Here is a 27,883-nt window from a genome sequence, read left to right as displayed (position 1 = left end):
CTCAAACTGTCTCTTCCTCTCTGTCTTAGCTTGGGCTCAGACTTTTTAAAATTTGAAATCGGATTGCATCACACGCATGCGGAGAAATCTCACTGTTTTCTTAACTCATATTGCAAACATGCGCACACTTAAAGCTGCGAAGATCAGAACAGTTCACAACATAACCTAACGTAATGTGAGGCTAACCTTCTTCAACCTTCGTCTCCCCCTTTCTTCCCCTCCTCCTCCCTCAAACTTCGCCTGAGTATGGCTCATTATACTTGAGGTTGCATCCAAGTATTTCAAAGCACATTTTTTTCTCAGTACAGCAAAGGCATTTTAATTCTAAGGTAAAAACATTTTTGTCTATCAAAGGACTTGAAAGAAATGAGGGACTAAAATTCATCTGTCTATTATGGAGGATACCCCGCAGGTCTGTGACATACTGTGAATGGATCTGGATTTGTATTTTATTTTACTGCAGTTTGTTTAAAATATACCTGATAAATGGCTGCATTACAAACACATACACAGTGCTGTCCACTCTGACAGGCTGCAATTTCTCTCTCACACACACAACCCATTCAAATACAAAGAAAGAAGATTGGTAGAGACATAAAAGAGAGAACAACTGTGCATCAGACAGATAGAGAGGAGAGGGCTTTGAACATAATGGTGGGGATACTGTGTGAGAGAGACAGAAAAAGGTAGATGGAGAACTGAAAGAAGAGGTGAAGACAGGAAATAGAATGTCTTAAGGCTTGGCCTGGAGCCACTCCTGGTTGAAAGGTTGATTGGTCTCCATCCCTTTAACTTTCACTCCAGTTCGCCTTCCCTCTTGCTGCCGCTCACTTTTTTCTCCCCCATCTCATCATTGCACCTCTGTCTGCCTCCCACCTCTGTTTCACCCTTCTTTTTCAACACGTCTCCTATAAAAAGGTACCTTGAATTCACTGGTCTTGATCTCTGCACAGACTGTACGTGTACCAAGATCCAGAAGCCCATTAAAATTCACCATTACCTGCTCCTTCACAAGAGAGCAGCCAATTAGCAGACAGCCTGATCAAACAGTAGGCACGCTACGCCCCAACTCCCCTCTGGGTAATAGTGGGTGCGTTCTTGAACCTGACCGGCACAGCGTTGCTCTGTGGCAGATGGGTGGAGTTTCCAGTCAATTTAAAACCAGCAAATGAAACGGCACATGCAGCTTGTGTTGATCTGAATCTATGTGCGGCAAGAAAACAAAACGCCACTTGTACACATGACATAATAAGCACTGAAAACTGGTAAATATTTGCTGTTAATGTGGTTTGACATGGCTAAATCCAATGGAAATGGTATCGTATTCTCTTTGCCAACAAATGTAAACTGAGAACTGTGATCAAAGTTTGGCACGAGTGACATTTATTTACCATGACATACACTGGATTTACATGCATATGTAAAACAAGACGAGGAGGAGGGGTGCGGTCAGGGTAGGTTGGAGGCAAAACTACAGAGAAAAAAACCCCTAAAAATACAGTTTATGAACTAAATCAGTGCCGTGGATGAAAACCAGACTTGCAACTTGGCATTCACAGAGAGAACGAATGATGATTGGAAAGGTTTGAGAGTAAGAAGAGTGATGAGACACAGAGAAGGGTACGTTTGATTGGTTCCACCTGGTTGGGAGTGGCGAAAGGAAAACAAGCAGGATGTGAGCGTGACTGTGTGGGTGGGTGCACACAGGTGTATGGCTGCAAATGAAGGTCATGGCTAGGTCTGGTATCTAGCACTATATAGAGCCAAACCAGAGTACAAGACTCTGTGTGTGCATGTGTGTATGTGTGCATCAGAGGTGAGTCTCTGGTGCCTGCTGGTTCAAACAGCCCAGAGCACACTTCGTGAGAGAAACTGCAGTTCCATGGCTTCACCACTGAGGTACAACTCAACCAACGTGGTTATTTCTGCCTCACTGTGATCTAAACAGTGTGTTTTCCAAACACACCAAGAGACACATCATATTTACAACTTGTTCAATATAAAAAAAAGCCTGAATATCAGCCCAAATCTCATCCATCACCGTTTTTGCTCATTGGGATGCCGCAGGGGAGAATCTATTTGCAACAGTAATCACAGGGCTAAAGACAGTAGCAGTCTAAAATACAAGCACACAAAGCGAGATAACACCCCATGATCTCCCCACAACAGCGTGAGCTGACAGTATCCCAGTGGCAACTTTGCCTTCTTTTTTTGACACTCAGAAAACAGTCAAATCCTTAAAACAGAAAAAAGAATGTTCCCATGACAAAAAAAAAAACCAGAGCAAGCTGCAAGTTGAGTCAGATCTCAAGAGTGTGCTTCATACGCTTGTCAGTCCCTCTCCAAGGACTCCCAGAGGACTGTATGCAAGTCTTAGTGGAGCCAGATGGCCCCCATCTTAGGTATTCAGCTGAGGCAGTGGAGCAACAGCCAAGGAGGTGTCACAGTCGATGCTAAACGCACCCTGCCATTGCCACCAACACACCAAGTACACACAAACACGGAGACGACAGAAGAGAGGATGGCGTTGTGTCATTGGAAACAGGGTTTAGGTTTTGCCTGTCTGTATTATCTTTTGTATGAATAAATGTATGTGGATGTTTTAAGTATTTGCAGAATGTCTATATCCTGCTATGTGTACACGTTTTCGTAGATCTAAGGTAGTGTACATACAGCACGTGTTGGGAGTGGTTACACGCATGCACATTGCCGGTGTGTATGGATAGCTTTTCGGTGCAGACAGGCATTGAGGTGTGTGTGCAGTGAGCACTGTGCTATTGTTAATTTCCTTTTAAACTCCAAGCAGAGCCCACATGCTGTCATGGCAGATGAGTTTGCACTACGACAGAAAATACCGTGCCTCTGTGTATATGTGTGCTTAACAGTGACTGTGCATATATTCACTTGGGTATGCCTGTCTTTGAGGACTGCTGCTATTTTGAGTAAAAATGATTCCTGCTCTTAATTAGGCTTAAATTTCTCATAATGATTTATGTGTTCAGGGAGTTTCCTAACCCTTTGTTAGCAAGTGTGAACCCATGCAGGCATTATATTGATGTGTAAGCCTTGCATGTTTGCATGTTATTCCATTAAGTGTGTGTGCATGCAGCTGTATTTTCTCCCAAATGTGTGCCATGGCTTTCTGGCCCAGTCACCCATTGTGGCGACCCATTTTCTGCCTCTCCTGATCCCACACCACAACCCCTCTGTTTACTGGGGATGTGTCCCTTGTGCCTTGTCCCATATCCCATAATCCTTTGCCCCTGTTCCAAGAACCCATGTTGGGCTATTGTCCTCCTCACCTGTTCTACACTGCCAATAGTCCGCAACACCCCCTGTTGTCTCCCTTCATCTTTGGCCAACTTTTGACTTTTTTTCCCCCTGTTTGTTCCACTGGTTTGCTCCACTTCCATCTATGTGTATTCTCTCCCCACATTCACCCTCATTTTATATCCATTTTCACTTCGCCCTTAACACCTTTCTCCCGCCTCACGTCTGCCCTTTCTGTGAATCAAATTATGTCGCTCTCCTCTCATATCTCCCACTTTTCTCTCTATATCTTTGCTGTCTCCTTCCTAATGGGTTAATGCACGGGGACCCGACCTCATTAAAGATGGAAAACAGAGAGAACGTACTGCTCTCCTCCTCTGCCGCACATCCTGCACCCTCACCCTCCCCATCATCACACTCTCATCCCTCCTTCAGTGCCGGGGTCTTGCCTGGGCAGGAGCGCCGCTGCCTTTCTCTGGGGCTCTAGAGGAAACCTTGTCGAGCTGATTCCAATAACTTTTCATTTTCCTTCTGCTCCTGTGGACCGCCCTGGGTTTGCCCTGCTCTCTCACACACAATTGCACACACTGGCGTGCACATGCCTGCGCTTGTAGTTTAAAATTTGGTGTGCTTGTTTCTCATTTTCAATTTCTTGTTTTCAATCTGTCTGTGTGCGTGTCTGCTGTTTCTTTGTAAAGGACTTTCAGGACTTGATTTTAGCAGATAAATTGAGTTCTGACTATGAATAACATGTGGTCTGAGGACGAGGATGAAACTACTGATGCAGGCTGGAAGCGTGATTGCTTTTTAGTCTTGTAATGCTATATAAATGCTACACACAGGATCCTACACAGTGTTTTGTAATCAAGTGTCCAGTAAATGGCAGACACTATTCTATAAATGCAGCATCTGAGCTGGGCAGCAACCACACGTCCATCAGGAGCACTGGTACCTACTTACTCAGTGTACATCACTCTAGGCACTGGCATGAATTGTCACAAATGTGAACAGAGATGTAATTTCAGAGTCTAAGTACCACATTTCATATCAAGTTTTGAAGGGCACCTGAGGCAATCGCAACCCCCTAGCACCCAACAGCATGCTTCCAGGGTGGGGGGGTTTGTTGCTAACAATAACTAACCCAGGATACTGGGCCAGGCTTCCAGTCCCTTGTCCAACACCCCACCCCACCGCACTGCCTGTGGATTTGTCAGCCAGGAAGGCCTAGCTCGTGTGCTGCCAGCCAGCCAGCAATAGCTCAGCTTCATCCAGCCCTGGAAACATGGCAGATGGCGGCAGGAGAGAACAGAAGAGAAGACAATGTGTGTGTGTGTGTCTATGTATCTGAGGCAGACAGAGACAGGTAGAAGGAGAGAGAAGAAAGCGGGAGTGTGTGACCACATGCTCGCTTGCCTATGATACCGTCCTCTGTGACCTCTAAGCTAAAGCTAAAAAAAAAGAAGGTGTATTATCTTTTCTGAATCTAAAATAGCACCTATAGGGACAAATCAATATGAGGTCCACAAAGATCAGCTGTGTTGTTATTTTACACCTGTTTATGTGTGAGTGTGTCTGGATGCGTCTCCAGACACGTCTGTCCGCCACTGTGCCCTGACTGTGTGTGGTGGGGTGACCAATCAATCTTTTTCATTCAGGGATCCTATGGGTTTTCATCACGGGCAAATAGAGGTTTAGCTCTTCCATGAATGGACAGCTGATTAGTCTCATCAAACTGATGGATCCTTGATAAATAGGTGTCACGCTGTCCATCTGCTGTAAGCGAATACGTGTCTATTTTAGACTGTGACATGCGCCTGCACAAGAGCTTTAAAAGATAATCCTAAACATTTTCATGGCTTCTTTAGTGATGATTCGTGTAACTGATTTAGCTCATATAGTAGCACTCAATAAATAAAAGCTTTTATAGATGTCAGGTAGGTCTTCATCAATAAAACTCACAGCACACAGGAAGACAATCTTTCTATGTTTCTAATATGTCAAAATCTTATAAAATCCACATATGCTATAAAGAAAAACCTTGTGTGAAACTTATGACCCGTCTAAACAGCTTTTACAGCAAAAGCCAAAATGGTCTACCGGAGCACTACCTACAGATATACTGAGAAAAGTACAGCCCTCACTAACTCACTGGCAAGTGCAGTACAAAAATTCCAAGGCAAGATGTCATCATAAAAAAACCTGAGGAGCTCACGGACATCCACTTAAATGATTTATTTTTGTAGTTACCCCTCTGCACACTGTTTCATAATGCAGGACTCACCTCGGATGATGGACAGCTTGGCATTGACGGTAATCTCGGCCTCGCTGTTCTCAGCAACGCATTCGTAGATGTTCTCGTCACGTGGCGCTCGGAGAGGCTGGATTCTGAGTACGGCGCCGGCACCCTCATCAAACTCAATGGTCTGTAGGGTAGAGTAAATAGTGAGGTTGGATTAGGCTCCAAAGCAAACAGTTTCTTGGGAGGATGAGTTTGGTGTCAATGCTCTCATGTAACTATGCTAACTTAGAAGTAAGTTTCTCAAAACTGATTGTAAACTGGATCCAAACTAAAGACATATGAGAGAGTTACAAATTTTCTTGGTAGGAAAGGTGTGGTGTCTATTCTTTTATATCCTTCCGTTCTCATAAATACAGAACTATAAGGAAACAGTCTCTCTCCACACACACACACTCACATACACACTTTCATACGCAATCCCAGCCCCATATCTTTGCGTGTGATGTGCTCGCCTCTTTGTGTTTTCATCTCTTGTTTTTATCTGTAATTATGCCCTTTGTTCTCTGTAAAGCCCGTTGTTTTGAACCTTGTTGAAAGTGCTTCTTAAAAACAAAATCAGACTACACTCGGAACGCAACATGTGCCGAGAATACTGAGTGGAAGGAAGCTGTATTTATAAAAAGACTCACTTTCAAAAACGATTACATTTAGGGAAGAGCTATATAAACATTAACGCCTTTTATCTTTGAATTATCAAGATACTCTTGATGTGTCAAATCAGAAATGATGAGACTGCTCAGTAACAACATTAGACATTTTCTCTTAATTCTTAAGTGAAGCACAAAGTGCTCTTTTAGGCAAAGCTGTTTGTGTTCACACAGGGTTTTTTTAATGTGTGTCTCATTCAAGTATAACAAGAACATGATGAAGGACAGTATTAGTATGTCTAAGGAAACATCTATCTCCATAGGATTTAGACTAATTATATCAATTGGCTTACCTAACTGGATGTCAGCATCCTGATTTTTTAAATTTTAAAGAAGTATCTCAATGCTGGAAGGATTTCTTTGATACACTGGGCTGTCCGTGTCGTAGAAAGACACAAATACCTTTGAAATTGGTGATGTTTCTGAAAACATGAGGCAAGAAATAGGCAACACAGTAATAAAATCTTTGTTCATATTTGATTAACACTGTTTACTGTTACTGGTTGATCTCGTTTTGTCCAGCCTCACTTTTGACAATACAGGAACCAGTATGACGCCCACTTCCCGTTCACAGATCCTCATATTACAGCCAAACAGTGCACTAAAATACGTTTCTGAAAACATTTTAGGGAAGAAAGAGGCAATACTGTAACGTAACCTTGGTTTAAATACGAACAACACTGCTGAGGTGTACAGTTCGATAGGAGTTTGGTCTGATTTTGAGAGAGAAACAGAAAGGGGCGGGTGTGACTCTCAATCCACTTCTATACTCTTTGTGTCTGTGATGGCAGGCATACAGAAATGCAGAGGTCAGCCTGCAGTGTGAGCAGCAATCCTAAAATCAGCAAAAGTTGGCTATCTAGCATATTTAAGCTGAGAGATGGGGACTGGTAAAATGGAGGGTTTACCACCATTTATTTACACATACTACCCACGCTGTTGTGATACAAAGCTGGTTGAAAATTGGCAAGGTATCCCTTTAAGAACAATACAGTGATCTAAAATAGTTTGGACTTGCTAATAACTTAAGTTTTTATGTTTAATTCAACCACTCAATCAAATCCATTTTTGTAGAGCTACTTTAATAGCAACCTTTTGAATGTGTCTTCATTTCTAAAACTTGATGCCAGTGGGTGACAGTCGGGCAGTTTGGCCCGAGAAGTTACAGAAACTGGCAACTGGCCAACGTCTAGAGAGCCACAGTTTTGATCTCCCTGAAAATCACATTAACAGCCATGTATACTGCTCTAAGAGGCAGAATCTCAAAATTGGGTAAATGACATGACTCTAAATGATGACATTTCTGAAACAAATACACCTTCTTTTTAATATAGCTAGTCATTTCCCAAGCTAATCTCTTTTGCTCTAATTTCCGGATGGATGAAGAGTTAGAGAGGATGGTCAGCACATCTGCCAGTCTCACAGGACACCTACTCTTCTAACATCTATCGTTCCTCAGAGGAGCTTACAACATCTCGACGAAGGGTTCACTGCTGGGATCTCGGAGCAAAGCATGACTTTGAGATATAAGTACAAGTCTTCAGCAGCCCTGCTGCTCCACTGCTGCACATCTCAGGGCTGAGCCGCTAATTAGGCTAAAAAACACTGCAGAACATGGCATCATGATCGATATCAAAGCAGCTGTCTAGAGGGTAGAACAGGGAGAGAAAAAAATCAGAACTACTTCAAAACCCCTTTACAATTTTTTTATTTCATGCTAAACGGAGGAAGAGAAGCGTCCGTTCTGGCGGGCTCCTTCACGCCCTTGGCTTTGTTTCCCACTTAGCATGCAGAAGAAGAGAACGTACAAACACAACTTGTCTTTTTATTTTGTCCTCCGTTGAGATGCTGCTTCTCCCCCTGTTGATGTTGTTGTCATTTTTTGCTTTTTAGCCCCCTCCCCTGTGGTTGTCTTCATGCTGCAGCGTGTGCATGTCTATCTCTGTGCACTGCTGTCGTTAACGAAAGCAACTTTTTAATTAAGAGACACTGAGCATCAATCAAGACTTTTAGAGATGCCATCTGGGACGCCTGCCGAGAACTGAACAACAAACATCATGAATAACGCACAGACAGACGCATTCACACAGACAGGGCGGTATGCAGAAAAAGAAACCCGCACTGGAAACAAGAATGTGACAATGGAGACAGAGCCAGTCAAGTGCATAGAGGACAGAGAGGGAGGACTGGGAGGGCTCTGAATTGCGTTACTGGGTGACTGTAGCCAATGGTGCCCCAGCACATTGCTCAGAGGTTAAAGAGGCCAGTCCATGAAAAGACTGGTAGTTGCTGTCCAGAACTATTTGTGAAAACTGTGGGTGAAGAAAGCAAACGAAGACACCCTTTTCTGTCTTTTCTAAGACTGTGTGGGAACCCAACTGCAACAGGAGACTGTGTGGTGCAGGTCAGCATTGTGAAAGAGCATGTGTGGGCAAATAAAGGTTAAAATGAGTGACACAGTTTTTCGTCTTACTTCAGTCCAGTGTTGCATGCCATTTCTGCATAGACTGTATAATAATAATAATGGATGTAGGCACTGTGACATCACCCATTGATTTGTGGCCTCCTGTTTTGACGGCTCAAGTTTTGCATTTTGGTTGTTGCTATCTTGGATGTTTGGAGCCAGAATGAGCGAGGAGTGGAAGTTACTCATAGACTGTGGTGATGCCTCACAGACAGCCTGCCACTCAAAGCAGAAATGCCCTTAATTATGAATAAATCTAAGACTTAATAAAACTTAAATGGGTGAGTAATATAAAAAATCCCCCCCATACAGTTGGGCATTCTTGGGTGTCTATGGGGACTCTGTTTTGGAGCCTCAAGTGGTCATTTGAGGAACTGCAGTTTTTCGACTTCATTTTTTAGCCCCAAAGGTTGCCGCTTGCATTTCAGTGATGTGGTACAGGACAGTAAAAATAAAGTTACACTCCTCACAGTGCAGCAGTGCTCACTGACTCACCTCAATACGCTGGGAGTTGACCTTCTTGCCTTTCTTGTTCCAGCTAACCCTTGGCTTGGGGTCGCCCGTCGCCTGGCACACAAAGGAAACCACACCCCCTGAGACACCAATCTGGTCGACGGGAACTTTAGTGAACCGTGGTGCAGCTGGGAAGTAAGGGTGACACAGACAGAGAGAGAGAGAAGGAGAAAGAGAGACGTTAGCACAAGCCGTAAGACAAATGTTGAGCCACTGAAGCTAACCCAGTTCCTTTCAAGGCAGCGTTAAATAAGCGTGATTACATTTCCGAAAGGACAGACTACCAAATTCCTATTCCCACACACAAGACACACACACACGCAGGACTCTATAATGTCACGCAAGCCCACACTTCCTCCTCTTGCAACCCCTTCTGTATCTTATTCTCACTCTGTGCCACACACCCACACACACTGTTCTGCAGCAGAGCAAAGTCTTGGATAAGGGAGGCAGTCAGTTTGAGTTTTTGAGACACAAGATGAATAGCTACACGGATAGACAGGTTAGGCAGACGGACAAGCAGACAGATAGCTCACCATGTATCAATAGTGGTCTATCTATATCAAGTCAAGTGTCTTAACTGTGGGACACTTGGGATTTGGTCAATGAACCTGTTGCTTTTTTGCGACAGGGCAGCCTCTTTAACCACTGGGCTATGTCATTATCCTAAATCTCCACCTGCAGTACACACTTGGGTTGAATTACAGGACTGTGCCTCATCTAGTATCCTAATTTCAGCGCTGTGTAGTTTTGCATGTAAATCATGGCGCTGTGAATTTATATGTTGATGATGTGCCAAGGTGCTGATGATCAGTAGCTCAAAGATCTCTCCATAGGGAACATGGAGTCTGGATATTACAAGTACAGTAGCAAACCCTCAGAGAAGGGTAGTAAGAAGATGAGGCAGTAAAAGTGGGTTTTTGGTTTTAATCTGATATCGTATATAAGTGCTTTTCCTGTTTGATAGAGGATAGCGTGGATAAAGCCACAATCGGTGGTTCAGTTCTCACTTGGACCACACAAACTAACTAAGGCTGCTTTCAGACCTAGAGTTCATTTGTAACTGGACTGAGACCACCTCTTCAAGAAGGTCTCAGTCCAGTTGTTTTGGTATGCACCCGAGTGTGATTGCTGTGGTCACACCTGCCCAAATGAACCGCACTTATGGGGCAGACAAACTTGAGTTCAATTGAACCGAACCAAACAGGGCAGGTGTGAAAGCACCCTTAAAATGTATTCTCTCATACATCTGAGACTCTTTGGTTAAATTCTTCTCATCAAAAGGCGGTAATTTCGGTGCTTTTGGTGCTTCAGTTTGTTGCCCGTGCCTTGGTTGCAGTAGGTTCAAGACAACAAGCTTGGTAGAGAGAGAGCAAGAGAGAGACAGAGAGAGAAAACAGATTCTCCTGGGGAACTCGTTAAATCTGAATCATACAGATATGTGGGGATGATCAAACGGCCAGCGCATAACGTCAAATTAATAATTAAGGGACCATGGGCCGACACCAGTCTCCAGGCATTGCTAAACACATATGAAGGAGAGTTCCTGCATTCATTATCAGCTAAGGAGAGATAGAGAGCGGATATTTAAGAGAGAACGAGGCAAAGAGAAATAGTGTAGGACAAGGGAAAGGAAGAGAAGAAGGGTGAGTGTACTGCTTCAGGAAAGCAGAGGCACCACATGCAGAGTTCAATTCACCGCCCCCAACTAACCACCCGAATGCTTCTGACGCAAATATTACACCAAGATACACAAACTGGTTTAACTAATGGTCGGTGGGTAGTTAATCTCAAAAGCAGTTTTCACAATTTCCTCAACCAGCTGGAATTTTTCAACTAGAAGAGGCTCTCTAAATGAGAATGAGTGGTTATTCACATCATAACAAATATCAAAATGTGTTCCTGCCCTGCTTACGAGTATGCGCCAGTGTGAGACACATTTAACCTTGATTTTACAAGCTTAGATGTCTGTGGATGCGAGATTATCGCTGAAAGCAATAATATGTGCTCATTACGCTGTCCATGGTCAAATGAAGATAAAAAAAAATGCTTTCAACTAAAAACTATTATGAGTACTTTTATTTCAGACTACAGTCAGCAGTCAGAGTTGCTCACCTGCAGACGAGCAGAGCTACTCTTATCTGGCTTTGATTTCTGTCTCCTTTCTTGCCCTTTTTTTCTTGGGTAATTTAGGGCATATGCAGCTCTAGGGGTAGAGCGTGACACTAACTGCACTGCCAGGATTAAAGGTGTAATTCCCACTGTGCGCAGCATTGCAAGAATTTGGAATTAAAGTGATAACTTTATGGCATATGTGAATTAAACTGTCATCTATGATAAAAACAATAATAATAAAAACATTCTCAACACTGACGGACAACATGGTACGCTAAATAAATTAGCCAAAGGGCAAGGATAAACCTCTTCAACTTTTATAAGAAATATTAAAGGGCTGTGTTGCTGGCAATCATTTAATGTTGGAAATATTGATTCCTGGCCCCTCCTGATGGTTAAATGAGCGTGTATTGATTGTTACATCCCTCAAAACATTTCTTAGCCCTCTTTGAATCTTGCTCTGCATCTGTTAAAAAAAATCACCCATGATTTAGTGACATTACTTGATGAGGAATAATTTGTACACTCTGTTAATATTTTAAAATCACAGAAGACTAATTACACTGGAGGCAACTATTCAAGAAAGCCCAGTTTTGAAAATGATATGCAGTGGCAGTAAGAGTCTCCTCTTTGTATGTTTACATTGGCTTGGGCAGTGTACCTCCATACCTTCCTGACATGTCACTGAGGTATAGGGTATATGACAGTATTCCTGTAAAAAAAAAATAAAATAAAAAAAAGACAAAAAGCAGAGCCGCTGGTGAAAGAAGTCTCAACTCGCCCTGTAGTTTCAGCTAGAGATGTGTTGGCAAGTTTGCTACATCCCACAAGCACAAATGCCAAAAAAGGGAACATTCTTATACCTTTTCACTTATTCAACAGCAAAACACAACTGTACACCTTCTGATTTTAAGATTCTCTCGTTCATGGAACTAAGACTACCTTAACTGCCCTCTCAACTCATCACAACACACACATCATTCAAATTCAATTCATTTATCTTCAAAATAAACCCTTATTTCACCAAGTTGGATGTGAAAAAACAAGGACTGCCCCTTGCTCCAACAACTCATTGTTCCAAAACATTAACAGCCCGAAAAATGTCCCATTGGACGGAAACTCTATTTGTCCAACAGCCTGTTATCTCATAAACAAACACCCAGTACTCTGAAGACCCACTGCCCCGAAAACACACACTCTCCCAAACAGATCACTGGATCTTCCCGGGTGCCAAATTTTTTTTCCTACCATGGTGATGGCATGACCTGCTCTATCCTGCCTCTCTGGCAGAACTTGTCTAGAACTTGTTGCCTTCAATGGTTGGGTTGGCTAGGTTAGATTGGTTAGGGTTGAAGTAAGAATGTCAGGATAAGCCAATCAAAGGCAGAGTAAGGTGGGTCATGCCTTCGCCATAGGAGGAAAGATAATCTCGCAGCAGGGTAGACTGATTAAAGGTCACGAATCTTTCTGACTACAGGGATACTGTATTTTCCGAACAATGGACCTTTGGAGCAATGGCCGTTTAGTTTTGATGTGATGAGCTGTCAGAACAATGGCATGGTACCAAATTACGCTTCCTCTACTGCTGTTTTTGTCTCTCTCTGTCGTTGGAGGCTTTTTGCTAGTCCTGTAACGTCATGGTCACCACTCGCAGTCGCCATCTTTTCCAGCTCAGACTGACCTCTGGTGGTGTGAGCTTTGCACTACATCACTTCAGCATCTACGTATCAGTATGAAAAAGGAGCATCTGCATTTTTGACGATACTGAAAATCATAGTACCCTGATAAACAGTAATACCTTGATAATGCTCAAGCCTCTGTTTATCCTGCATCCACATGTGTTGCATTTACACTGTGGGCAATTCCTTTTTAGCACAAAGCTCAAATGCTGCTTTGTAAACAGTTGTAGCTTTTAAAATTTGAACACCAGACATTTTGATCTTCAAAACAAGTCCAAACCTGAAGTAGCTGAAGAGGTGTTCTCCACTTGTTCCCGTTTTTTCAAATGCATCATTGGGACATGAATGATTAACAAATCTTGACTTTCTAATAAGATTATGCATGTAAAAGATTAGCCATAAAATCAAAGATAAAAGCCTTAAACAAATCACCATTAACTATATGGTCCACGGGAATCTCTAATATGAAGGTTATGGGCTGTTTCGAGCACTGCAGCTTTTCTCTAGCTTCAAGGAGTAGGCCTACTTTATTTGTCTAGTGCATACACTGATCCCTTTTGGCATTTTACAATCTCAATTTCCATTCTGAAACTACACAACACAGCTTTACAGAACACAGCTCCTCTGCATTTGACCTCCCCTTACAATGTGCCCTCTGTCGAGACAGAAGAGGGATTTACACAGAGCAGGCCTGTGGCAGTGGTTCTGCTGAAGGCCAGCGCTCTTTGATTAGTTTTCCCCTGGACCATTCGACATTTCCACCCAGTCGCCTTATCCCTCTCCTTCTCTCTCCCACTTCATAGGATGAGGGAGAGATATACAATAAATGCACCAGCCCACACGTCAGTCTGAATTTAACTCCTGACAGATTCAGGATTTTTGCTCATAATGCTCTGAATATACTTTTCAACATTACCTCAGGAAGGTTTAAAGAAAGCTGGGGAGGCTAGGAGGGGAAAAAAATGGTTGAAATGAAAAAGAATGACACAGTAGGGGTTGACAGGAAGACGAGTGCAGGAGGAGGTGGTACTGGAGAGGTCAGTGGTAAAGAGAGAGCTGGAAGAGGAGAGGAGAGGAGGTGAGAGGAGGTCCAAGGACTAGAGGAGATGATGTGAAGAGGGAGGGCAGGACAGAAAGTCCTGAATATATCATCAAAAAAGAAACTTTAACAACTTTTCTCCCTTCTTCAGCATCAAGTTGGACAATGCTAACATCTCTCTGGAGAAATTTCACCTGTACCGGCCAACCAACTTCATTCATTCTGCCTGATCGCATTAAAAATCATGACTATGAACTCATGCGTTCTATCTGACATCCTATTCAGCAGACATTTTTGACACTGTATTCTGTCCACACTGATCAGAGACACTGTGAGCAAAACAAGCCTGATTTCTAGACTCACACTGACATCTTGACTGCATAAAAGAAATGGACATGGCCACCATAATGTCACCTACTGGTTTGTGGACTACCCTTACAATGCCTTGAATTTGGCCTTTTTGCAGTTGCCATCTTGATTGTTTGGAGGCAGATATGACCATATTTGGATGAGAGGGTGGAGCTGTGGAGGAGCAGGGGGTGGATGTGACTGAGAACCTGAGGAAAGCACTGTGGTAGTGACTTGTCAATCATAAGTCAGCCACGCCCTACAGCATACCCTGCTTTGTCATCTATTATCTCTATAAATGGGACCATAATTTGCAAAACGAGACCGATTGAGGCCATAATCTCACTAGGACCATGTTTCCTGGGGTAATAAATAAAGAGATTTAGGATAATTTTGTAATAGACTTAAATACAATCAAACTTCTTTTAAAAGCCAGTGTTACCCCCTAGTGGCCTTTAAATAGAATGCAGGCGTAAGGCACTTCCGCACTCACTTTACTTCTCAGACCCAGAGATAACCCATGGCTGACACTCTTATCTAAAACAACATTTCATAACCATGAGAGAAAAAGTAAGCAGGTCTCTATAAATTTTCAGATGGTTGAGTAAAATACAGTTGAGAACGTCACACACGGCTACCAGCAGAGCTATGGGGCAGCAGTTTCAGCTGGACAAAAGCAGAGGCAATGCTACAGTCGAAACAGAGGAGGTGCTCTGTCTCACATGAGGCTGTTATCATAGGTTAATCTGCTGTCACTTTTCACACGGACGACACATTACATAAGCCCCAAGTTTAGACAGGTTTCGGTTTTAGCTCTGCTGTCTCCCTCTCTCACACTTGCCCACGTATGTGCTATATCTATTTTTGCTCTTTTTTTGGACTATTCAGTAAGTGAGTTTAATATTGTTTGAACGCTATCAGCATTATTTAACTTCCAATCAACGCCGGTTGGGTAAAGGGTAGACACTGTGGCTGAGGGCCCATGAATGTCTGCTATAGTGCAATTACAGGTATGCAGTGTGTGATTGTGTGAACTCAGATGAGTGTAATTAACCTTTTTTTTCAATTTTCCGCGGCTATGTGCCTCTGGGCTTCTGCTGCCAGTTACCATTGACTTTGAGCCTTCCTTTTTTTCAGAATTTGAACCTTGGAACGTAGCCAGTAATTGCAGGGTGAAAAAAGGTTGAGTGGTGTCGGGATTAAATTGCTTAAAAAAAATTCCCAATAATGAGCGATGGCATAGATCACACTATATTATCAAGAGATAGGCTTATTCATAATGTTTCATGCATTGCGTGAGATCAGTGTCGGCATCGTGGATAGAAGTTGACAGAAACTGGCTGCTGTGGGGAATTAACTGTATGGCTTTATGGACTTTATCCTCTTAATTTGAAGCATCTTTAAAGATTATATTTATATCACAGTTTATTTCAGTCCATTTTAGCATCACTTAAAAACAGCTTCACTGTGGAAAAGTAAGTTATGTTCCCCATGAAACCTGTTGCTTCGTATTTGAGGGCGTTGTATTTGTTGTGGTGAAGCAACTTTGTGACATACAGCAGTATAGCTGAAATGTGTTATAATTATAAAATAAAATGTTCAAATAAGTGTATTGTTACCACAGTCTTTTTGTAATAATGCTTTCATGGCATTACAATGAAATGCTACATTCAGCATGTTTAATCAGGCATATAGGTCTACTGTGTTAAAGTAAGTTAGAAAACTTTTTCTTGAAAGTCAAAGATGTACAATTTAAATGCCATTAAATAGGTTCCATTTTCCGTGACTATAAAATATGCTTTAGAATGCCCTCTGCTTTCTGCGCGGACATAAGAGTGTTACCCAGAGTACATAGCTTTTGAGGTTTGATTCCCACCGGTGCCCTATTCTAAAAATGTCCACACTTCTTTTGCTGTAAGGTACCTTGTATAAAAGTCTCCACCAAACGGTGTGCATTATGTTACCAGAGATGACATTGCAAGGACATTGCACCCGCAGTGGCCATTTGTCCCTTCCACCAAAGTCTCTCTCTATTCCCCAAGCTTCCCCCCAGACAGACTGAGGTACGGCATTGCCTAGATAAGCACACAAGACCCGTCTTTATCTGCCTGGCAGGGGGACATGGCCTGAACTAAAATAACCAGCAATGGGGGCCCGGCTTTCTTCACAAGGCCCTGAGAATAGAACAGATCCACGCAAACACAACTGGCGAGCGGGACAGGGGAAAAAAAAAGACTCACACTGTGCACACAGACGCTTGTTTAGCTAATACAGCTACCACCTGCTACTGGCCGCTACCTCTGTTGGACCTGATAAGACAGAATACACTAGTGCTGTGATTATAAAGTGCTGGAGAGTGGGAGGTGGGCATGTGAATATGAGACAGCTCCATTTACACTTCTGTTCTGTTGTCGTTTGCTAGAGGGGGTGTAAGAGGAGGGAGGGGACTGGCTTTATGACTAATACAGTAATTGATGGAGAAAAGCTTCTTGGGTCATAAATAGGAGCCATTATCCGCTGAATTAGCAAAGTGGGAGACAAAATGACGCATGGCCATTCAGTGATTTGCAGAGAAAGGCAGAGAATTGGGTAAAGGGCACTATCCCTCTTGCTACAAATAGGTATCTCTCACAGCACACAGAGACCTTTTTCCAGCCATGTCTGAAAAGAACATTTGGTACTATTAGTAGTGCTACTACAAGCAAACTAACTCTACTTTCTCCTGTCAGTCATGGCAGGCAGGGTAAAAGGTGTGGTATGGGTGAGGATGCAGATAAGTATGACATCAATTTCCTTTGTTTTTTTTATTGTTATCCTAATAGTTGCTTTGGATATGAGCAACACGTTAAAAGCACAAAACCTTCTCCTCATTTTTCCATCCCACCCAATGCCACTTTATCTCAACACACAGTCTCCTGTCTACATGTGCTAACAGATATAATCCTCTGTCTTATTTGGTGTGTTTACAAAGTACATGACAGCAACATGAATGACTGTGTGCTACTGATTTAAAGTTAATTTACTACTTAATCCTGACTGAGATTAAACTTAATTTTCGTATTAGCCAAACAGCAGACACATGACACGCACATGGGCATGGGCACTGTCAAGACTGACTGCTTGAGGCACTTAACAACTGATAACTAGTGAGTGGAGAAACCTGGCGTCCTGAAATATTCAAAACTTTGTTTTTCATGTTGCACGAAGTCTACTTGAACATAACTTTGAACATTTAGGGCTCTAGTTTCCCGGCGCAGCGCAGGTGGCGCAGGGTGGCGAACCCCGCGCAGAGCTAGTTTTGAGCAGCGCAACCCGAGGCGCGCTCAGTTTGGTAGTTTGGCAGACCGAGGTGCGCTGAGATGGGTGTGGCGGCGCAGCAGGGGGAGGTGTCGACAGATCCAGCTTGGCGCAGTGACAGTTTTGTGCCAAAAGGCTTCGCCGAAGGTGCGCTAAAAGCTCGCCAGCTGAAATCAGGTCTACTGTCAGCGCAGGGGGAGCGCAGCCGATGTAAGCTGAAGTTTGGCTGACCGGCGGACAGTGCGCACACATCACCAAAACCTCACAGGCAGGTTTCCAGAATATTAGACACATTAACGATGTAATAGGTAGCCAAAAAACCACTATTCAATGCAACTATCTGCAATCAGCACATAAATGTATCTCTATATCGACTGTCCCGTCACATCTGATGTCAGATCAAAGGGGATTGGCACCGTTTGGCATGCGTAATGGAAACCCAACCTGATCTGATTAACACAGCTGCAAACTAATGAGTTTACATCCCTCTCTGCCAACCACAAACAGCCACAGCATCAGATAGGGAGTATATATTCAGCATCTGTCATCTTAGAAAAGTCAAAAGAAAAGAAACAGAGTGAGACTGTGAGAGAGAAAGAGAGACCACGCGCGCGCACTAGAGAAACGCAACATTGATTTACAATTGTGGTGACCTCCTCCCAGGCTACCTTAGCATCATCAGCCCGTGGAGGTCTGCTCGCAGTTCCGTATATTCGGATATTGCGAGCTTGGACCTCCCGGACCAAAACATCAGTTTCCTCCTGGGAGAAGTTTGGCCGTCTGACGCTGCTGCTCACTTCTGCCATGGAAAATTGAGTAAACTCTCATTACACCTTCGCGTGGCACATTTAAGGGCGAGGAGAGGGGCTCATTTGATTGGTGTGATGTGAGTGGACTGTGTAAAACCCACTCCACGCCTTCTCTCCTCCCTCTTTCCGACTTGTGCTGGTAGGAGGGACGGAGGTGGGATAGAGGAGGAGCTGCGCCAGGGCGCACGGTGTGCCAAACTTACAAAATCCGCCTGGCCACACCCAGTTGGCGAAGCACAGGTGCGCTGCGCCTCCGCCGCGCCCGGTCTGCGAAAGTAGAGCCCTTACTGTTAAAATATGATTTACTCTGAGAAATTCTAAACTATGTTCAGCAGTAATAGACCAGGTCAAATGGACTAGCGGTGCAGAGTGATGTTGCTGACGTTGAACTACAGCCATGTGCACCTCTGAGGTGTAGAGATTTACCAGCTTGCAGTATCCGCCTAACAGCTATCCAAAAGACTCAGCAGGCCGCCAAGCTGCTGGAGCTGCCTGTCCGTCAGTCCTGGAGCTGACTTAAAACCCTAACAGCCTTTATCAGCGTGCACGAACACACACACACACACACACACAATCGCACGTAGACTTAGGGAGGGATGGACGGACAACGGATAGATAGAGGCTGATTGATTAACACAGCCAAATTTGCATTCACGTGGATGCATTGAACAGCGCACACACACACACAAACAAATATACAAACACACACTCTCCCTCTCACAATCACACACACCACACACCCTCCAGGCCTAAACAACCAAGCCCCATCAATCAGGACCAATTCTCACAGGCTGCCTGGGCAAGCGCCATCGCTATGGAAACCAAGCCTTTACTCTAAAGCCGTCTTGCTTTGTCTTGTCTGGGGGTTTTCACACGCAATCACTGCCAACAAAGACCAGCAGACTGCTGCAAAAAAACTTGAACCAGGCGAGAATGATAGAAAGGAGAGAGAAAAAAACTTGGTCAGGCTGTCGCCAACTTCTGATGGGAGTGAATTTGGACAATTTGGTGGCATCGACATCAACATATTCCAACTCAGAAAATGAACATGAAGAAACGGATCTTTATCTTCAACAACAGGCCTTAACAATTCTACAGTCATTCAGTCAACAAGTGACATCATCTACCATATCTAACTCAATTTGTAACTGACGCTGTACATTTCAATGAAATAACAGCAGCTAAACAAAAACAAGTAACAGCACACTTAACTCAGTGTTGATACTGCAGGGACACACATGTAATGCTGTGATTGTATTGGTGACGTACAAATTTCTGAAACAGCTGAAAAAAAGCACACATGTTCTGCCAGTCAGGATGAAAAAGAATTACAGTCTAGACTAATCCCAGCTGTAACCATATTCCACAGGGCATGTTTGGGTCAGGCTCCATTCCTATGTAACCCTTACCTTGGGTGTGCAAGCTTAAGGGTTAATGAAACAGTTGCTTTTCCAATTAAAATATAAGGAAGGAAGGCTAATTGGGATTTGCTCTTGGGGCAGCTGGGGTGCCAAGCAGTTGTGGACATAATGATTCACAAAGTGAGTTTGTGCCGTGTGGACTGTACAGCCAGTTCCCACAGTAGAAAATTGTCCATCTTGTAACCTGAAATAGTGTCTTAAAATTATGTTTTCCTTTTAATAATTTAATCAAGAGGCAGGATTATTTTGCCTGTTTAAATGTAGTTAAACTTTTTTTAAGAGAATATTTTCTTGATACAAGGCTCAAGTTAAAAACATTATGACATCTTTTAAGACGATTCTCAAAGCAACCGCTGCCAAGAAATGAAATTATGTCACTTCATTAGAAACCGTTTTCACTTGATTTGAGAAAACAGAGATTTCAGGGCTCAACAGCACATACGTTCTCCCCCGTTGCATCATACAGCGCGCCATCTATGACAACTGCACTCCAAGCAAACTCGCAGGGCTCAGGCTTTGCAGTCCATGAGGGACTTGTGGCAGGATGTGGGATAAAATAAGTTCTGGAGTGTAAGTACCCAGAGGTGAAAAAACTTTGCCCGACCACAGTGCTGTCACTGCGAAGCTGCATTTCTAAAAAGAGTGGCAAACTCATAATATGCACAAATTGGTCCCATTGAAACCATTGTTGAAGGCTAAAGAAAAAAGTGAAACACACTAAGTATCCTTCCGTTCATTGGAAATAAATAGGCTCAATTCCTCAGAGAGAGGGAAGGGAAATTAAGCTTAAGTGTGGGTCTGATTCTGAAATGGCTACAGAGCGCACACAAAGACGATCGAATGGGAACAATTTTGTGTCATTTAGACTCACTTGAGGCAAGTGACAGTTGTTGGCTCGTTAAATGAAGAGGACACCTCCTAACGCCTAAGTCGTTACAGGTCTGATCAAAACAAAGGACGAGAAAAAAGAAAATAGAGACCAAATTATATTATCTCTCCAGCGAAAGTTAAATAAAAACTAGAACACATGCTGCATCTTTATATTCAAATCCAAGCTAAGCTAAATACAAGGGAAAGTCTCCACCTGTGCAGTCTCAGAAAGGCGGTATAAAAAATTATCGCAACAACAGTCAGGCATCAAGGAATATCTTTCTTAGGAGGGGGTTTCAAAAACCTTTGAAGATCTAAACGTGTTCATCAAAGCATTGAAGGCATTACAATTTTAAAAGCTACCTTGGTGGCGTGTTGAATTCCTCTCTGCTGGAAGGGAAGGAAAAAAAAAAAAAACATTGAGGGATAGTGCCTTTCACGCACTTCAATCACTCGTATTGTTCTGTCAAACTGAGTTCATATAACATCGCTCAAACTACTGGAGCATGTTACTGAAAAGAGACTGAGAAGGAGAGATGATGGCAAAAAAGAAGAGATATAAGTATCACCCACGCTGTGGCTGCAAGCTTAGAGGACAGCTATTTGATCCATTGTGCTGACCAGGACTGTGCTTTTTAGAGGTACATTTCAATAAAAAAAATGCATTGCCTGGATTTTTTTTCCTGACATTATTGCCTCAGTGGTTAATCTTTCAGAACCAATTTCATATTTGATGGGCATCCACGACATGCTGTCCTGAGACCTCTTTGTAATCAGCCATATGTGTTTGAGCTGCACTGTCGATCACTTGTTTAGCATTGTAAATCCTTTCACTGGGGCTAAACAGGAAGTTTCTTGTCAACGCTGTTCAGTCGTCTTGTACGACAAACTGTAAACATGTCCAGAAAGCTAGCACTTTGGCTGCACATGCGACTAAAACTCACATGTTGAACTCCCCTATTTTAATTTTTATTGTAGAATACAGTCGACTTTACAGTGAATGCAAAGCTTGAGGTCTTTCCAAAGAACACTTAAGAAAAGATGGTTTCTTGTACCACTAAATCAAGTTGTTTCCCTCCGCCATGTGTAAGTGCCAACAGGCTACTTGAGGCAGGGATTCATGCCTGTAACTCAATTAAAAATTAACTTGTTTTCTTCTCATTTGAGAGAAAAACAGTGGTACAAGTAAAGCATGGGGCCAAGCATGCATCAGCAGGGTGCACATGAAATTGAATTTGACAGAATTAACTTGACAGTGTTGGCTAAAACATAATTTGACTGGAAAAGATAAGGAGCGAGGGAGAGAGAGAGGGAAAGACAGAAAAGCAATCGAGAGAAAACAAGAGAGCGAAACAGAGACAGACATAGGGAACAAGAAGAAGAAGAAGAAAAAGAAGGAGAAGAAAATAACGACTCCACTAAGGGGCTTCGTTTTTTTTTTTTTGTTTTTTTTTTTTCTCCAATTGGCAGCTTCAAAGGAATATAAATAATTGAACACCCTCACCCCATCACTGTGAGTTCTGGCCAATTACTATTAGGAGTACTTTGCCAAGAATGCTACTGTTGAGGACTCGAAAAAGGCCAAAAAGAAAGGAGAAGAAAGAAGTGGGGAGGAGGTGAAGGGCCAGCAAGACCGCAGACAAATAACCTTGTCTCACTGTCCAAAAACACAAACCCAAATGCAAACAAATACTGTAAGAGTCACTTAATTTGGGAAAAGTAGAAATTGCAATATATTAAAAAAGAATGAAAATATTTTATCTTTTTTTTTTTCATTCAGTGAATAAAATATGAACTTTGACCGTAAAAAAAACCATTTGATGTTAAGGGGAATACAAATACAAGACCATATCTGTTTTCCTTGATATTAGAAACACTCGTTCTTGTTGCACCTTTATCACCCCCAAAGAACGACAGAACACAGCTAAAAAACAAAGAATTGTCCATCCATATGCAGCTTTTAGGCCAACCTTTATTTTACAAAATATCTATGGCTATGTCAACAATGCGTCACATACCAGAGAAGAAGATTCTGAGCATGATAAGTGAGCTCATTTTTTTCTTTGGAGGCTTTCAAAGATCAAATTGTGAAACAATACCAGCTAATTATTTCTGTATTTATACATGTTGAATACCTATTTATGCAACATCTTTTTGGTATACAGCCCTAAGTACTGTGGTGTAACTGAAATGTGACTCAAATTTGTGGATGGACGACGAGCCATGTAAAAAACATAGAAAAAAATGGTAGCCCGCCATGGTTGTGACTGTCTCTGGTGCATGCTCATTACATAAAGCAACAATGGGCATGTGCTAATTGAGGAGATGACATCATCTTTACCCCAAATGCTCCACAGATACAAAGTTACCAGTTTTTTGTAAAATCTGCACCTGATTTAGGTGACGTATTACCATGAAACTCCTATAGCTGATTACTTACATTAACATTATTGTTTTTCATATTACACGCTTTCTGAAATGTTCTGTTTAAATAAGCAAATGATGCATCATCTAATTAAACATGTACCCTTGCATACATTTTCAGAACGGAAATCTGAACTAAAATAAACACCTAAAGGTGTATTCTAATGTTTTCTTGACACTAGTCTGACAGAATACATGTTGTGGATGCAACGAGCCCAAAATCTAAAAATTGACCAGTGCATGAAAAAGCTATGTTTTCACCTGCGGTGTCCCGCCTTTAGTGACCTAAAACTCTATCTGCCTGTGGATGAGAAGCCAAAACACTGAGGAAAACATCAGTTTTCAAAAACATTTGTATATGCGTGGACAGGGCCTTAAAGCAGCTTTAAATATCCAATGACAAATTAAAGTACTTGTCTTAATTGGAATTGTTAATGGTGGCAGAGCTGTTTGAGCCGAGGTTTATTCAAGTAATTCTTGGCCCCCAGAGATCTTAGAGTCTGGTGATGTGTGTGTGTGTGTGTGTGTGTGTGTGTGTGTGTGTGTGTGTGTGTGTGGCCACTTTTATATGCGCAAGATACGGCGCACACCATGGCAACTCTTTCACCCCAGAGCTCATAAATCAAAAAACTAATATTAAAAAATGGTATTCATATGTCTAATTACTTCAGTAATTACCTGCACTTTCAATATTCAGTGAGAAATTTTAATCAGCCTGTACTGACAATGTCAAACACAACCTTTAGGTGTCTGAGGTTTAAAAAAATAAATAAATCACAGCTTCTGGTTGCTGTGTGTGATTCAGATCTTTTAACCATTACTGTCTAATATACTGGTTTATATATTTTACTCTTACATGTTTTAAATAAATTTGTTAAAAATAGTTGAGTTGATTTCCACTTTCAAAACAATATTTTGCCAGTTAACATGCAATGATAGAATATCACTGTAATAATGTTTTGTTAAAAAAAAAGGATACACTTGTTTGCCTGCAAATGTTTAGGAGCAAGCAAATATTGATGCACACATACAGTGTAGTGATTGTTTCCTGGTTTGATCTTTATCTTTATTGTTGCTAGTTAAGTCTCTAGGTGTCTACATTGCACATTTATATTTAAATAATTATTTATGGACTCTTGGCTAAAAGGTGTTTGAGCTAAAAGGTCTAAACATGGTTAAAAAATTGAATATTACATGTTAATTTACATCACTTGTGGTTTTTTTAATGACATGTATGCACAACACTGCCATCTTGTTTTATAGCCGTGCTTCAACAAATACTGCAGATCTGCTTCCTCAATATCCTATGGCCACCTATGTTAAAGCTCATGTGACACACACACACACACATACACACCTGCACACCAATTTCATGCAAACATGCAGATAAATATAGACATGCACACAAACAGGGAGCCGAGCATTATGACGGCTGGGGTGGTGGGATTTATTGAGCCATCTTTCTTTCTCTTTTGATTAAAAATGTCTCCTTCTCACTGTGATTTATGAGTTTGAATGGAAGGGATGGATTGCAGCGAGAGAGTTAGGGAGGGATGTGCGAGGAAGGAATGACATCATACTTTCAGCTGGGGTTTTCTGCAAAAGGGTGGCATCCACTGTGTGCTTGTGTGTGTGTCTGTGTGTGAGGGAGAGAGAGAGAGAGAGTTGATACGTGGTGGATGGTGTCTTTGTCCCACCCCCCCACCCCCCAATCCTCTCAGTCTACCAGGTGGGAGTGAATATAATTGGACAACTGCACCACTGGGCTGCGTGTGTATGTGTGTGGGTTTGCGCATGTGGGTGTGAAAGACAATCAGCGAGAGCAAAAGAAGGTAGTCTGTGAGTGTGTGCATATATTGCCAGACATAATTGTGGGGTAATGCTGTGTGGCCCCAAAAAGAGATGAGAAAGAAGAGCGATAAAGTGTGTGTGTGTGTGTGTGTGTGTGTGTGTGTGTGTGTGTGTGTGGCCAGGAGTGGGGTGGACAAGAAAAAAAGTCTGAGCATGAGCAAGACACAATGAGAGGGAGGGAGAGAGCTCAAAAACAGCGATAATATCCACAGGCAGAGCAGACAAAGACAGGCAGATACTGACAGATGGGGAGAGAGCCCTGCTGTTAGTGTATTTGTAAGCGTGTGCGTGTGTGTAAAATAAAAGGGGAGGGGGCTAATCTCCATCAAAGATGAAGCAGACTGCACTGAATGTTATTTAAACCACGGTGACAAAAACATAGACTATGAATAAGTTCAAGTGGAGGAGAAAAACTGAGTCCTTCATATCGGGTGAGTAAACCCGAAAACAACACACGTGCAACAAACTGTCTTCATATGCAGCGTTTTAAGAGAAGGAGCTTTTGCACCTTGGCTTTACTTTCACTCTGAAAAAGAGCGTGTGGCCTTGCAGTCAGACAGAAAAGGCAAAAAAGGAAGAGAACAAAGACATCTGTTTGACATCTGTCTGAGTGCAATTTCAGATGTTTTCAGCCAGCTGAGCTGAAAGACACTCGAATTATGCTACCAGACACTCAAACCACCATGCAATCAAGAGCAGACAGCTCTGTTGCAACATGATAAAAATCAAGTCCTCCCCATGTTATCTTGAACCACAGTAGGAACGTACTCACTGAATGTCAGAAACTAAGGCAAATGAAAGTGCAGACAGAGGGAACAAGGTGAAAATGCAATTTATCTTGCAAATTTCCTGCGATAGACAGAAAAACCAAGCACGACTTAACGTCCTCAAATTTTCAGCTGTGGCACCAAGACTGGACCAGGGTTCCTTAAATGTCACATTGGCTAAATCTGTTGACATTTCTAAGTGCCATTTTAACAAAGATTTTTATTCTCTAGCTCACAAGTTTTATGGATTCTGTCTCTTTGTTAAAAACTTTCTTATTTCATTATGTCTTTGCAGGCTAGTTTTGTAGTTTGTTTATGTCTGAATATAGCTTCTAATTTGTGTGCATATAAGGTACCTGCTCCTCTTATGAAAGGCTACATTAAGAAACTTTAACTAATTAAAATGTCTCCCCTCAGTTTATTTTACTTCAGTCAGGATCACTTAAGTCAAAGAAAACTTTATTTCAATTTGCAGTATTATATTTAGTGGTATGGCTCTGTTCTGGGACCCCTCTGCCTTTCCTCAAGCCAACGAAGAAAGCCTCTTCTACCCACCTACGTGGAAAGTCTAACGCTAGGGCCACACCGCCCGCGGAAGCGCCGCGAATAGCCTCGAAGCGCAGAGAAGAGAAGGCAGTTTCCTTTCGGCGCCCATGTTAACCGACTGTGTCGTCCACACTGGCCGCGCCGCACCGGGAAGCTCCGCAGCAGGCTCACGATTTGCAGCAATCAGTTCGGTGTCTGGTCTATTTTCTGCGCGAGCCGCAAGCGAATCTGACAAGCCAGGCAGTGAAAAACAAGAGCTGGGAGCAGAATTGCTTGTCAACGGCGTGGAGAAATGCGCGTCTGATGTGAACGGAGGTGCGCGCGAGAATTTCGGTGCGCTGCGCTTCCGCGGGCAGTGTGGCCCTGGCGTAAGGTGGAGAGAGCACACCTCTCTGCCCTCCCACGCGCTTATGTGGAAAGCCTAAAGGCCCGAACATACTCGGGCGGAACGTACGTGGAACGGACTCCGTGGAGGTCCGCGCGGACTCCGCAAAGCTCAGATTTTATGACCGCGCGGACTCCGCTCCGTGCACCAGTGACTGCTCGGTATGTATTTTTCACATCGCGGGGATTTTTCACGGACATTTTTACAGGAAACTACAACGTGGAAGTGCGCTCGACTATGAAAGCCCGAATGACTGCGGACATTCCTTGCGGAGTCCGCTCCGCTAATAGTACGCCTGAGTATGTTCGGGCCTTAAGACAGAGAGAGCAGCAGCAAAGACCCCCAGGAACAGAACAGCAGCATCAATGACAAACAGAAATGGCATTGATAAGTCAGACACAGCATGAAAAGGAGGAGCTGGGGTGGAGGTGGGTTGAAAAGTGGCTTGCAGAGGAAGCGGCAACAGTAAGCAGGCCAGAGCAGTTTAAAAAGGGCGCCCTGAATGAGATTCGCTAATTGGATGCATAGAAAGGAATCGTGTGATCTATCAGCTGACTCCCTTCCATCAATCAGCTGCTCCATCAGTTGATTGGGCTGCTTGAGATCAGCTGATGTAGCTAGGATGTGAGCTGAGCTTGACATTGTGTCCTGCCTGATTTCACGCTGTAATTTACTGTTCCCTGGGGTAGCATTATGCTGTCGTTGTTTGGTTCTGTACAAAAAAGCAAAGGTGGCGTAATGAAGGAACTTGGTAGTGGCCCTATCACGCACTCTCTGCGTAAAAAAAGGGCTAGAGAGTATAGGATGGATACGATTGGAGACACTCAGAATGTCAAAGCCCTGCTGTTCCTTAGACACACACACAGACAAAAACACCGAGGCAAGTTTGCACACATCATTTACATGTTGTATAAACTTGTCACCGACACACTCCAACACATATGCTCACAATGATCTGCAGACTTACACACATTCGCCACGTCATACATAAATAATTCTTTTACATACTCACCAACACACACCTACCCACACACGCACACAGGATTTACAAACAATGAAACCCAAGGGGGAGCCTCCCCACCTCGCCATCACTCTTGTTCTATTTCTCCGCAGAGCCTCCTCTTTGTTTTGTCTCCTTA

General features: G+C 42.9%; 1 protein-coding gene across 9 annotated transcripts in view; it reads right to left on the bottom strand.

The window, feature by feature from the left end:
- The window catches only part of ptprsa (protein tyrosine phosphatase receptor type Sa), a 260,026-nt gene that overhangs the window by 115,320 nt on the left and 116,823 nt on the right, over window positions 1–27,883 (bottom strand). For all 9 annotated transcript variants that reach the window (XM_049588106.1, XM_049588108.1, XM_049588107.1 and 6 more), the window contains 2 exons: window positions 9,176–9,321; window positions 5,552–5,693 (listed from right to left, as the gene is read on the bottom strand). In XM_049588106.1, the coding sequence (XP_049444063.1) occupies window positions 5,552–5,693; window positions 9,176–9,321 (288 nt within the window). The remainder of the gene's footprint in view (window positions 1–5,551; window positions 5,694–9,175; window positions 9,322–27,883) is intronic.

The sequence above is a fragment of the Epinephelus fuscoguttatus genome, linkage group LG10, assembly GCF_011397635.1.
Source record: "Epinephelus fuscoguttatus linkage group LG10, E.fuscoguttatus.final_Chr_v1".
Taxonomy (NCBI): domain Eukaryota; kingdom Metazoa; phylum Chordata; class Actinopteri; order Perciformes; family Serranidae; genus Epinephelus; species Epinephelus fuscoguttatus.
The sequence above is the reverse complement of the archived record's forward strand: the minus strand, read 5'-3'. Positions and strand labels throughout refer to the sequence as shown.